We start from the raw sequence: 12,779 nt of genomic DNA, 5'->3' as shown, positions 1-12,779 counted from the left end.
AGTTTACAGTCGTCCTTTCCTCTCATGAAACACAAACATTTGTACAAAGATATCAATAAAACCTTAGCGTATTAGATCTTTAATTTTGGGTTTGGGGAGATAAATGTCATAACTCTTCAAAGTTGTTGCTGTGAGAATCTATACCTGTCTAATCTCAGAGATATTAATAAAATATAAGAGTAATCTCAGAGACTTTGGCATGTATTTATTATGGTCAGGTTTTGTGTAGGTTTCAATAATTTTGTCACCCAGGAGATCAGTTTTAGCAAGGACACTGGAAAGTGTGAGTCCAGTTAAAACATTCCAATTACTAATATCTTTCCTTTGCATCGCAGAGAATAGTTTGCAAATTCCTTTCATTTTACATTAAAATCCTCCCAACAATTTTTTTGAGATAAATAATACTCCATATTCCAATTTATGCAGAAGAAAACAGACTGACCTGAAAGTTAAAATCTTGCTCAACACCTTATAACTCTTTATTATTATTATTATATTTTAAGTTCCAGGGTACATGGGCACAATGTGCAGGTTTGTTAAATAGGTATACCTGTGCCATGTTGGTTTGCTGCACCCATCAACTCGTCATTTACATTAGATATTTCTCCTAATGCTATCCACCCCAAGCCCCCTACCCCCCCACCCCCCGACCGGACCCAGTGTGTGATGTTCCTCGCCCTGTGTCCAGGTGTTCTTTGTTTAACTCCCACCTATGAGTGAGAACATGTGGTGTTTGGTTTTCTGTTCTTGTGATAGTTTGCTTAGAATAATGGTTTCCAGCTTCATCCATGTCCCTACAAAGGACATGAACTCGTCCTTTTTTATGGATGCATAGAGTTCCATGGTGTATATGTGCCACATTTTCTTAATCCAGTCTATTACTGATGGACATTTGGGTTGGTTCCAAGTGTTTGCTATGTGAATAGTGCCACAATAAACATATGTGTGCATGTGTCTATATCATAGAAAGATTTATAATTCTTTGGGTATATGCCCAGTAATGGGATTGGTGGGTCAAATGGTATTTCTAGTTCTAGATCCTTGAGGGATCGCCACACAGTCTTCCACAATGGTTGAACTAGTTTACACTCCCACCAACAGTGTAAAAGTGTTCCTATTGCTCCACATCCTCTCCAGCATCTGTTGTTTCCTGACTTTTTAATGATCGCCATTCTAACTGGCATGAGATGGTATCTCATTGTGGTTTTGATTTGCATTTCTCTGATGACCAGTGATGATGAGCATTTGTTCATATGTCTGTTGGTGGCATAAGCATCTTGTTTTGAGAAGTGTCTGTTCATATACTTTGCCCATTTTTTGATGGGGTTTTTTTTCTTGTAAATTTGTTTAAGTTCTTTGTAGATTCTGGATATTAGCCTTGTCAGATGGACAGATTGTAAAAATTTTCTCCCATTCTGTAGGTTGCCTGTTCACTCTGATGATAGTTTCTTTTGCTGTGCAGAAGCTCTTTAGTTTAATTAGATCCCATTTGTCTCTTTCAGCTCTTGTTGCCATTGCTTTTGGGGTTTTAGTCATGAAGTCTTTGCCCATGACTATCTCCTAAATGATATTGCCTAGGTTTTCTTCTAGGGTTTTTATGGTGTTAGGTCTTACATTTAAGTCTTTATCCATCTTGAGTTAATTTTTGTTTATGGTGTAGGAAAGGCATCCAGTTTCAGTTTTCTGCATATGGCTAGCCAGTTTTCCCAGCACCATTTATTAAATAGGGAATCCTTTCCCCATTTCTTGTTTTTGTCATGTTTGTCAAAGATCACATGGTTGTAGATGTGTGGTGTTATTCTTGAGGCCTCCGTTCTGCTCCATTGGTCTATATATCTGTTTTGGTATCAGTACCATGCTGTTTTGGTTACTGTAGCTGTGTAGCATAGTTTGAAGTCAGGTAGCGTGATGCCTCCAGCTTTGTTCTTTTTGCTTAGGATTGTCTTGGCTATGTGGGCTCTTTTTTGGTTCCATATGAACTTTAGCTTTTTCCAATTCTGTGAAGAAAGTCATTGGTAGCTTGATGGGGATGGCATTGAATCTATAAATTACTTTGGGCAGTATAGTCATTTTCATGATACTGATTCTTCCTATTCATGAGCATGGAATGTTCTTCCATTTGTTTGTGTCCTCTTTTATTTCGTTGAGCAGTGGTTTGTAGTTCCCCTTGAAGAGGTCCTTCACAATTCCTTGTAAGTTGGATTCCTAGGTATTTTATTATCTTTGTAGCAATTGTGAATGGGAGTTCACTCATGTTTTGGCTCTCTGTTTGTCTATTATTTGTGTATAGGAATGCTTGTGATTTTTCCATGTTGATTTTGTATCCTGAGACTTTGCTGAAGTTGCTTATCAGCTTAAGGAGACTTTGGGCTGAGACGATGGGGTTTTCTAAATATACAATCATGTCATCTGCAAACAGAGATAATTTGACTTCCTCTTTTCCTAATTGAATACGCTTTATTTCTTTCTCTTGCCTGATTGCCCTGGCCAGAACTTCCAACATTATGTTGAATAGGAGTGCTGAGAGAGGGCATCCTTTTCTTGTGCCAGTTTTCAAAGGGAATGCTTCCAGTTTTTGCCCATTCAGTATGACATTGGCTGTGGGTTTGTCATAAATAGCTCTTTTTATTTTGAGATACGTTCCATCAATACCTAGTTTATTGAGAGTTTTTAGCATGAAGGGCTGTTGAATTTTGTTGAAGGCCTTCTCTGCATCTATTGAGACAATCATGTGGTTTTTGGCATTGGTTCTGTTTACATGATGGATTACGTTTATTGATTTGAATATGTTGAACCAGCCTTGCATCCCAGGGATGAAACCAACTTGTTCATGGTCGATAAACTTTTTTATGTGCTGCTGGATTCGGTTTGACAGTATTTTACTGAGGATTTTTGCGTTGATGTTCATCAGAAATATTGGCTTGACGTTCTCCTTTTCTGTTGTGTCTCTACCAGGCTTTGGTATCAGGATGATGCTAGCTTCATGAAATGAGTTAGGGAGGATTCTCTCTTTTCTATTGATTGGAATACTTTCAGAAGGAATGGTACCAGCTCCTCTTTGTACCTCTGGTAGAATTTGGCTGTGAATCCATCTGGTCCTGGACTTTTTTTAGTTGATAGGCCATTAATTATTTCCTCAATTTCAGAACCTGTTATTGGTCTATTCAGAGATTCAACTTCTTCCTGATTTAGTCTTGGGAGGGTGTATGTGTCCAGGAATTTATCCATTTCTTCTAGATTTTCTAGTTTATTTGCATAGAGGGGTTTATAATATTCTCTGATGGTAGTTTGTATTTCTGTGCAATTGGTGGTGATATCCCCCTTCTCATTTTTTATTGCATCTATTTGATTCTTCTCTCTTTTCTTTTTTATTAGTCTTGCTAGTGGTCTATTTTGTTGATCTTCTCAAATAACCAGCTCCTGGATTCATTGATTTTTTTGAAGGGTTTTTGTGTCTCTATCTCCTTCAGTTCTGCTCTGATCTTGGTTATTTCTTGCCTTCTGCTAGCTTTTGAATTTTTTTGCTCTTGCTTCTCTATTTTTAATTGTGATGTTAGGGTGTCAATTTTAGCTCTTTCCTGCTTTCTCTTGTGGGCATTTAGTGCTATAAATTTCCCTCTACATACTGCTTTAAATGTGTCCCAGAGATTCTGATACATTGTGTCTTTGTTCTCATTGGTTTCAAAGAACATCTTTATTTCTGCCTTCATTTTGTTATGTACCCAGTAGTCATTCCGGAGCAGGTTGCTCAGTTTCCATGTAGTTGTGAGGTTTTGAGTGAGTTTCTTAATCCTGAGTTCTAATTTGATTGCACTGTGATCTGAGAGATCAGTCTGAGAGACAGTTTGTTGTGATTTCTGTTCTTTTACATTTGCTGAGGAGTGTTTTACTACCAATTATGTGGTGAATTTTAGAATAAGTGTGATGTGGTGCTGAGAAGAATGTATATTCCATTGATTTGGGGTGTAGAATTCTGTAGATGTCTATTAGGTCTGCCTGGTGCAGAGCTGAGTTCAAATCCTGGATATCCTTGTTAACCTTCTGTCTTGTTGATCTGTCTAATATTGACAGTGGGGTGTTAAAGTCTCCCATTATTATTGTGTGGGAGTCTAAGTCTCTTTGTAGGTCCCTAAGGACTTGCTTTATTAATCTGAATGCTCCTATATTGGGTGCATATAAATTTAGGATGGTTAGCTCTTCTTGTTGAATTGATCCCTTTAGCATTATGCAGTGGCCTTCTTTGTCTCTTTTGATCTTTGTTGGTTTAAAGTCTGTTGTATCAGAGACTAAGACTGTAACCTGCTTTTTTTGCTTTCCATTTGCTTGGTAGATCTTCCTCCATCCCTTTATTTTGAGCCTATGTGCATCTTTGCACATGAGATGGGTCTCTTGAATACAGCACACTGATGGGTCTTGACTCTTTATCCAATTTGCCAGTCTGTATATTTTAATTGGGGCTTTTAGCCTATTTACATTTAAGGTTAATACTGTTATGTTTGAATTTAATCCTGTCATTATTATGTCAGCTGGTTATTTTGCCTGTTAATTGATGCAGTTTCTTCATAGCATCTAAAGTCTTTACCATTTGGCATGTTTTTGCAGTGGCTAGTACCTGTTGTTCCTTTCCATGTTTAGTGCTTCCTTTAGTAGCTCTTGTAAGGCAGGCCTGGTGGTGACAAAATCTCTCAGCATTTGCTTGTCTGTAAAGGATTTTATTTCTCCTTCACTTATGAAGCTTAGTTTGACTGGATATGAAATTCTGGGTTGAAAATTCTTTTCTTTAAGAATGTTGAATATTGGCCCCCACTCTTTTCTGGTTTGTATTGTTTCTGCCAAGAGATCCACTGTTAGTCTGATGGGCTTCCCTTTGTGGGTAACCCAACCTTTCTCTCTGGCTGCCCTTAACATTTTTTCCCTCATTTCAACCTTGGCGAATCTGACAATTATATGTCTTCGAATTGCTCTTCTCGAAGAGTATCTTTGTGGTGTCTCTCTATTTTCTGAATTTGAATGTTGGCCTGCCTTGCTAGGTTAGGGAAGTTCTCCTGGATGATATCCTGAAGAGTGTTTTCTAACTTGGTTCCATTCTCCCCATCACTTTCAGGTACACCCACCAAATGTATATTTGGTCTTTTCACACAGTCCTATATTTCTTGGAGGCTTTGTTCATTTCTTTTCACTCTTTTTTCTCTAATCTTGTCTTCTCGCTTTATTTCATTAATTTGATCTTCAGTCACTGATATCCTTTCTTCCACTTGATGGAATTACCTATTGAAGCTTATGCATGCATCACAAAGTTCTCATTCCATGGTTTTCAGCTCCATCAGGTCATTTAACATCATCTCCACACTGTTTATTCTAGTTAGCCATTCATCTAATCTTTTTTCAAGGTTTTTAGCTTCCTTGCAATGGGTTAGAAGATGCTCCTTTAGCTCGGAGAAGTTTGTTATTACCAAGTAGGTTTCTGAAGCCTACTTCTGTCAACTCGTCAAACTCATTCTCCATCCAGTTTTGTTCCCTCGCTGGCGAGGAGCTGTGATCCTTTGGAGGAGAAGAGGTGCTCTGTTTTTTAAAATTTTCAGCTTTTCTTCTCTGGTTTCTCCCCATCTTTGTGGTTTTATCTACCTTTGGTCTTTGATGTTGGTGACCTAGAGATGGGGTTTTGATGTGGATGTCCTTTTTGTTGATCTTGATGCTATTTTTTTCTGTTTGTTAGTTTTCCCTCTAACAGTCAGACCCCTCAGCTGCAGATCTGTTGGGGTTTGCTGGAGGTCCACTCCAGACCCTGTTTGCCTAGGTATCACCAGTGGAGGCTGCAGAACAGCAAATATTGCTGCCTGATCCTTCCTCTGGAAGCTTCATCCCAGAGGGGCACCTGCCTGTTTGAGGTGTCTGTCGGCCCCTACTGGGAGGTGTTTCCCAGTCAGGCTACATGGTGGTCAGGGACTCATTTGAGGAGGCAGTCTGTCTGTTCTCGGAGCTCGAATGCTGTGCTGAGAGAACAACTGCTCTCTTCAGAGCTGTCAGACAGGGACGTTTAAGTCTGCAGAAGCTGACTGCTGCCTTTTGTTCTACTATGCCCTACCCCCAGAGGTAGAATCTATAGAGGCAGTAGGCCTTGCTGAGCTGTGGTGTGCTCCACCCAGTTCGTGCTTCCAGGCCTCTTTGTTTACACTGTGAGCTACTCAAGCCCAGCAACGGCAGACGCCCCTCTCCACATCAAGATGCAGCATCGCAGGTCTATCTCAGACTGCTGCACTAGCAGTGAGCAAGGCTCCGTGGGTGTGAGACCTGCCGAGCCAGTCATGGGAGGGTATCTCCTGGTCTGACGGTTGCTAAGACTATGGGAATAGTGCAGTATTTTGTCAGGAGTGCACTGTTTCTCCAGATACAGTCTGTCATGGCTTCCCTTAGCTAGGAAAGGGAAATTGCCCCACCCCTTGTGCTTCCCGGGTGAGGCAACACCCTGCCCTGCTTCAGCTCGCCCTCCATGGGCTGCACCCACTGTCCAACCAGTCCCAATGAGATGAACAAGGTACCTTAATTGGAAATGCAGAAATCACCCATCTTCTGTGTCGATCTCACTGGGAGCTGCAGACAAGAGCTGTTCCTATTCAGCCATCTTGGAAGTGACTCCATAACTCTCTCTTTTTTTTTTTTAAGAGACAGAGATTCACTCTGTCACCCAGTCTCGAGCGCAGTGCAGTGGCATGATCATAGCTCATTGTAACTTTAAACTCCTGCACTCAAGAGATCCTCCCATCTCTACCTCCTGAGTAGCCAGGCTAAGTTTTTTTCAATTTCTTCTAGAGACAGAGTCTTGCTATATTGCCCAGGGTGGCCTTGAACTCCTAGCTTCAAGTGATGCTCCCACCTCGGCCTCCCAAAGTGCTGGAATTACAGGTGTGAACCACAGTGCCCAGACAAGGTCTTATGACTGTTATGCTGTAAAAGCGAGACTAGAATGCTGTTATCTTGACTTCAAATTTTGTATTACTTCTTTTAAGTCATGCTTTCTTTCCTATCATGAACAAAGCATAAGTATTCTCTATTAATATACATGAATGCAGCTTGTACAAGACTAAAATCACTATCTCCAAGCAGCTGCAAGTTAACCTATAAAATCTCTAAATGCCAACAAAAGAGGCATCTCTGTTTCCCTACAATAATGTCGTGATTCTGTAAACCAGTAGGGGAGGGAGGAATGAAATGTGATGGAAAGAGATGGTGTCAATATGACACAACAGGACAGTTCTTTCCTGGATATTAGGTGGCAGGGCATGCTGAACTGATCTCCACTGATCAAAGGAATTCCTGTGCAATAGAAAAGGAGTTAGTATGAATTCTGTATTTAACTTTTGAAACCTGTTAAGTTAAATTAAATAGAATTGAAGAGGAATATGTGTGAGGCCTTTAAAAAGATTGCACCTGGGGCATGCTTCCTTGGTGCCTCGCTTACCGACTGCAATCACTGGCTTGCTGGATAATAAATTACTTCTGCACAGTAGGACATAAGGTGATTATTTTATTTTTTGCTTTGAAAAATATAGAGTTTGTCTGCTTAGATTTATTTATTCCTGAATTATATGAACATATCACTTATTTTCTGTGTTTTAAGAGGAAAGAAAGGTAATTTTTATGGAAAGTGGTATCATTTACAAAGGGACCTTGGTGGTATATCACATATATTTGTCACTTTAAAGTCTGATGGATCTCTCTTTTGAAAACATGCTAGTCTTAAAGATCCATATCAAAGACAAGAGGCAAAAGATTGACCCATCACGTGTTCAGGGCTCTTAGAGATTTGTGGTTCTCACCTGTAAATATCTAGCTCTTTATACGTGTTCAGGTAAACTACTCTGTCACTACCAGTGGATTTAGAAGGGTGTCTCCATCCATACCTGTCATTTATGAGACTTTCTTTCATCCATGGTTATCAGTTATGTTTCCCAAGTGACGATCTGAACGAACCATTTTATTACAAAAACACAAAGGAACTCATTTCCAAGTTAGGCAGTGCTTGGTATCAGACAAACGTTGTAGTTCAATAAACTCTTACATTTGGTTTAATTTTTTTTCATTTCTTAAAACTCAGAACTGGATTTTTTCATTAGTTTTTAATATATCTTAAAATGAGATTTGCAATCCAATTACAGATTTGCACATATTGGTTATATTGTAACACTTCTTTATTGTATTTCACTTCTAAAATGTTAAACACAAAGAATGTGAAACAGAAATGATATATTGTGGTTTTCTATAAATCTTAAAATTGTTAAAAGATAAAATATGTTAATTGTTTTATCCAAATTTGAGGATTGTTAGGAAATGGAACATTTAAAAAATTGTTACCAAAATTTCTTCTCAAAGTAAGCTTTCCTGGTCTTGTTACTAGTTGTATTTCAGAATGTTCATTGCTCTAGTCCTCAATAATTATATTCTTCCTTGTATTTGCAGTTCTTTTAGTTTCAACAGAGGTCACCTACTTTGTTTGTGGATTGCTTTTTGTTCCAGTTGTGGAAGAATGGGTTTGGGATTATGCTATTTCAGTCACTATTCTTCATGTTGCCATCACTTCAACTGGTAAGCAGAATAAAATAACAGAAACAAGGAAAATGTATTAAAACAGATGTTGGACATAAACCACTTCCTGAGTAGAACTTTGTTGTCTGCATATTCTTGTATGATAGCTAGATGATAAAAACTGAAGATGAAAGGTCTTCATCCCTCTTTCCAGCCAAATTTTTTTGTACCACTCTTCTCAGGGAGGTTTTTTTAACTTTTTTAAAAGCGTTTCATTTTGAAATAATTTTAGAGTTACAGAAAAGTTACAAAAATATAACTGAGAGTTCCCATGTACCCTTCACTCAGCTTCCCCTAATGTTAGCATTTCATATAACCATAGCACAATTTTCAAAACTAATAAATTAACATTGGTATAATACTATTATTAGCTAAACTTTATTTGTATTACCCTGGTTTTCCCTGCATCATTTTTCTTTTTCAACATCCAATCTGATTCAGAACTAAACTGAAATAGAGCTGCTTCCCTTTCACATTCAACTTATCACCAACTGGGCAAGGTTTGCCCTGTAAGACATATTTTTCCTCCAAAATCCTTCCCTGAGGGCAGAAACTGTCAAAGACTCGGGGGATGCACGGACACCTATCCAACAACAGTTATTTTAAAATAAATACCAGTTCTTAGATTAAGTGGTTTTTATTTCTACCTGTGATTTTTGGAGCCAGAAGAAAACAGATACAAATTCCAGTCCTACCTTTTACTAGGTGGGTAGTTGTGGACAAGTCACATCTCTTACATTAGTTTCCTTCTCTACAAAATGGGGGAAACCTGATGAGGTTTCAATTAGATAATGAGAAATTGTCTGACATGTGTCTAGCAGATAATAATTACTCAGTAAATGAATATTTCATCCATTTGTTCACCTATCCACTCAAAATTTACTCATCCACCGTATTTTCTCCCTTACTATACCGCCTTATTTTTTTTTAAAGCATGTCAGTCAAAATATGAGTGAAAACCAACCACAGGTTATAATTCAAAGTTTATTATTATTTATGACTGTCATATAAATCACTGTCATATTTTCAGTGCCCTGATCTATTGATAGTATAATCTGTCTCCGCCAGTAATCCCAGCACTCTGGGAGGCTGAGGTGGGCAGGTCACCTGAGGTCAGGAGTTGAAGACCAGCCTGGCCAATGTGGTGAAACCCCATCTCTACTAAAAATACAAAAATTAGCCAGGCATGGTGGTGGGCACCTGTAATCCCAGTTACTTGGGAGGCTGAGGCAGGGAGAACTCTTGAACCCAGGAGGCAGAGGTTGCAGTAAGCCGAGATCACACCATTGCACTCCAACTTGGGCAACAGAGCAAGACTCTGTCTCAGAAAAAAAAAAAAAAAGGTACAATCTGTCTCCAACTGAAGAACACACAATTTCCAAATGAACTACAACTTCCTAGCTTCACTGCTATTAGAGAATGCCTGTATATTCATCACCTAGTATCAGTTTCCACAGACACAAACCCTCCCTCAGTAACTCAAACAATCACTGGACACCCCGCCCCCATCACTCTGCTTCTGAAGTGCTCTATTTTACTTTGGGGCTTAATTTTTTCTGCAAGACAGCCACTGATATTTGCAAAAGGGCTTGGAGTATAGCTGGTTCAATCCTCAGGGTTGAAATGAGCTATAGGTTCTGGACCTAGAAAAGTTATGAGTTAATGATCTAACATGTGGCACTTAGAAAATGTTAACAAATGACTACCGGACAGAAGTGACTTCAGAGTGAAGTGGTTTGGAATTCCTGAGGGAACTAGGCATTGAGGATTCAGGATGGCCCGAGGATCATCACTTAAAATCAACTTTGGGAGCTGACCTGAGAACCTCACAATTCATAGCATTATTTCTAGGAGAAGAGTTGTAAAGGTTTGACTTAACAAATGACCTTTTAGACCAGGACTGAAGTACAACTTGGGGCTACCTGATTTCATGAACATGGATAAACCTTCTCTTGTTGAGTGGATATAATTTGACCAAACAGACGTATTTCTCCTTGAGCAAAATATAAAAACGCATGTTTTGAAATTAAACATTTTTTTCTATTGCAGTTATGTTGGAATTCCCCCTGACATCACATTGGTGGGCTGCTTTAGGTATATCGAAATTGCTTGTTTAGATTCTCTAATGCACAGAAATAATGTTAAATAGAATAACTGTGGAAATATATTTTATTTTCTCATAGATTTTACAATTATTGTCTTTCTAAGATAATAATAATATCTAAGATAATTAAAAAACACACAGTTTTACTGAAGATGGACTCCACTGGTTGCCTCTTTTGGCCCAAATATACTCTCAGGCCAACCCCGATACCATCCATGGGAGAGAAGCTGCCATCTTAACATGTATTTAGAAACAAAAATACATCCGGTAAATACAAATATAAGAAGTATAGTGGCTGAGTGCGGTGGCTCATGCCTGTAATCCCAGCACTTTGGGAGGCCAAGGCGGGCAGATCACTTGATGTCAGGAGTTCGAGACCAGCCTGGTCAATATGGTGAAACTCCATGTCTACTAAAAATACAAAAATTAGCCATGGCATGGTCGTGGGCAACTGTAATCCCAGCTACTCAGGAGGCTGAGGCAGGAGAATTGCTTGAACCTGGGAGGTGGAGGTTGCATTGAGTCGAGATCGCACCCCTGCACTCCAGCCTGGCAGAGACAGAGCAGACTCCATCTCAAAACAAAACAAAACAAACAAACAAAAAGTATAGCATACTCTACTTCTCCTTTTGGTAAAATTTGAGCTTATAGAGGAATGACAGATGTTGATGTCAATAATAAAGGAGCCAGAGTGAAAGTCAGTAAAGACTCTATATTCTGGCAAAGTCTTCAACAAGCCATGGATTTTCTTAGCTTGCCTCCAAGACTGATCTGTACCGGTTTTTTCTCCCTTTCTTCCCCTCTCATTTTTCCATTATAGTAGGAAATAAGGACTGAGTTTCCATGAGGAGCGAAACTAGAGCAGATAGATATAACTTTCTTTAAAAAGTGTGTTTTTTTTTTGCACTTTTAATGGAATCTACATACACACTTGATTATATGCCCACGGGTGCATCAAAGATTCTACTGTAAAAACAGGCCAACTGGGTAGACTCAGAAATAGTATGAGTTACAGGTACACAAAAGAACTGATGCCAAACAATACAGTTCCTCTTCTTTCCTTCTCTGACATTTCCTCATCTATTCACAAAGCTTCATGTTCTCACATCTTATTATGGGACTATATTTTATTTATTCCTATGTCCCAAGACACAATTTTCTCTAACTTCTTATTGTATACAACTTATCTAAATAAGCCCTCTCATAATATTTATGGATCCTCAAAAGGTTGAATTTTCAGTAGGACAAAGAGGTTGAAACCTGATTTATAGATCACTAGAGGGAACTGCCCTCTGTAGAAGAATTCAAGTGAAATAGTCAAGACTCAAGCCATACTTCAATGAAGACAAAATTATGATGAAGGAAGGGGAAACAACAACAAAAATGAGTGTGTATTGAAACTAGCAAAGTATGAAAAGAGCTTCCAGGTAAAGAACTAGGAACATAAGAATATACAAAGATAAATTAGCCTCCACGCTTTTTTCCCACAGTAATACAAAGAGCCTAGAAGTATATCTCAGAGCAGAATTTATCAAATTGTAATGTACATAATGCGTGCAAGTCACCTAAAGATCTTGTAAAAAGGCAGTGAGTCTGGGTAGGGCCCAGGTTATGCCAGCACTGCTAGTCCAGAGACCATACTTGGAGCAGCAATAGCGCAGACATTGTTCTGAGCCTTTTTATTCCTTTATGCAACCCATAAGTTGAAACAAAGTCAATAAATTTTATGTCTTTATAGTATTTTCAAGTTCTTAACAATTGAGAAGTTCTTCAAGGTGTCTAACTTTAATCTCCCCTGTTGTTTTTTAAAATCATCATTTTCTAGAATTGAAGTAGCCAACCACATTTAGCTCAGTCTTACTTTTAAGAAATCCAATCTAAATTGGATTATGTTTTCCATAGAATTCTATTTTACGAAATAGGAAAATCAAGATACAAAATAGCAAACATACAGGAGACAAGATTACACACACTTTTACTTATTTTCTTCCTTAATCATACTGTGTAACAGTAATTAGAAATTTAGGAGAGAAACAGAACATTTCAATATTAACAGTTATTTGTGTTAATAAACTGCTACACAGGCCTGGCA

The 12,779-nt window shown here is 38.6% G+C and overlaps 1 protein-coding gene across 1 annotated transcript in view; it reads left to right on the top strand.

The window, feature by feature from the left end:
* TMEM244 (transmembrane protein 244) overlaps positions 1 to 10,775 on the top strand; it is a 29,517-nt gene extending 18,742 nt beyond the window's left edge. The window contains exons 4-5 of the mRNA XM_008952982.5: positions 8,458 to 8,583; positions 10,633 to 10,775. Of these exons, the coding sequence (XP_008951230.1) occupies positions 8,458 to 8,583; positions 10,633 to 10,700 (194 nt within the window). The 3' untranslated portion in view covers positions 10,701 to 10,775. The remainder of the gene's footprint in view (positions 1 to 8,457; positions 8,584 to 10,632) is intronic.
* The last annotated feature ends 2,004 nt before the right edge of the window (positions 10,776 to 12,779 follow it).

This window comes from Pan paniscus, chromosome 5 (genome assembly GCF_029289425.2).
Source record: "Pan paniscus chromosome 5, NHGRI_mPanPan1-v2.0_pri, whole genome shotgun sequence".
Lineage (NCBI taxonomy): Eukaryota > Metazoa > Chordata > Mammalia > Primates > Hominidae > Pan > Pan paniscus.
This window is presented reverse-complemented; position numbering and strand designations above follow the sequence as displayed.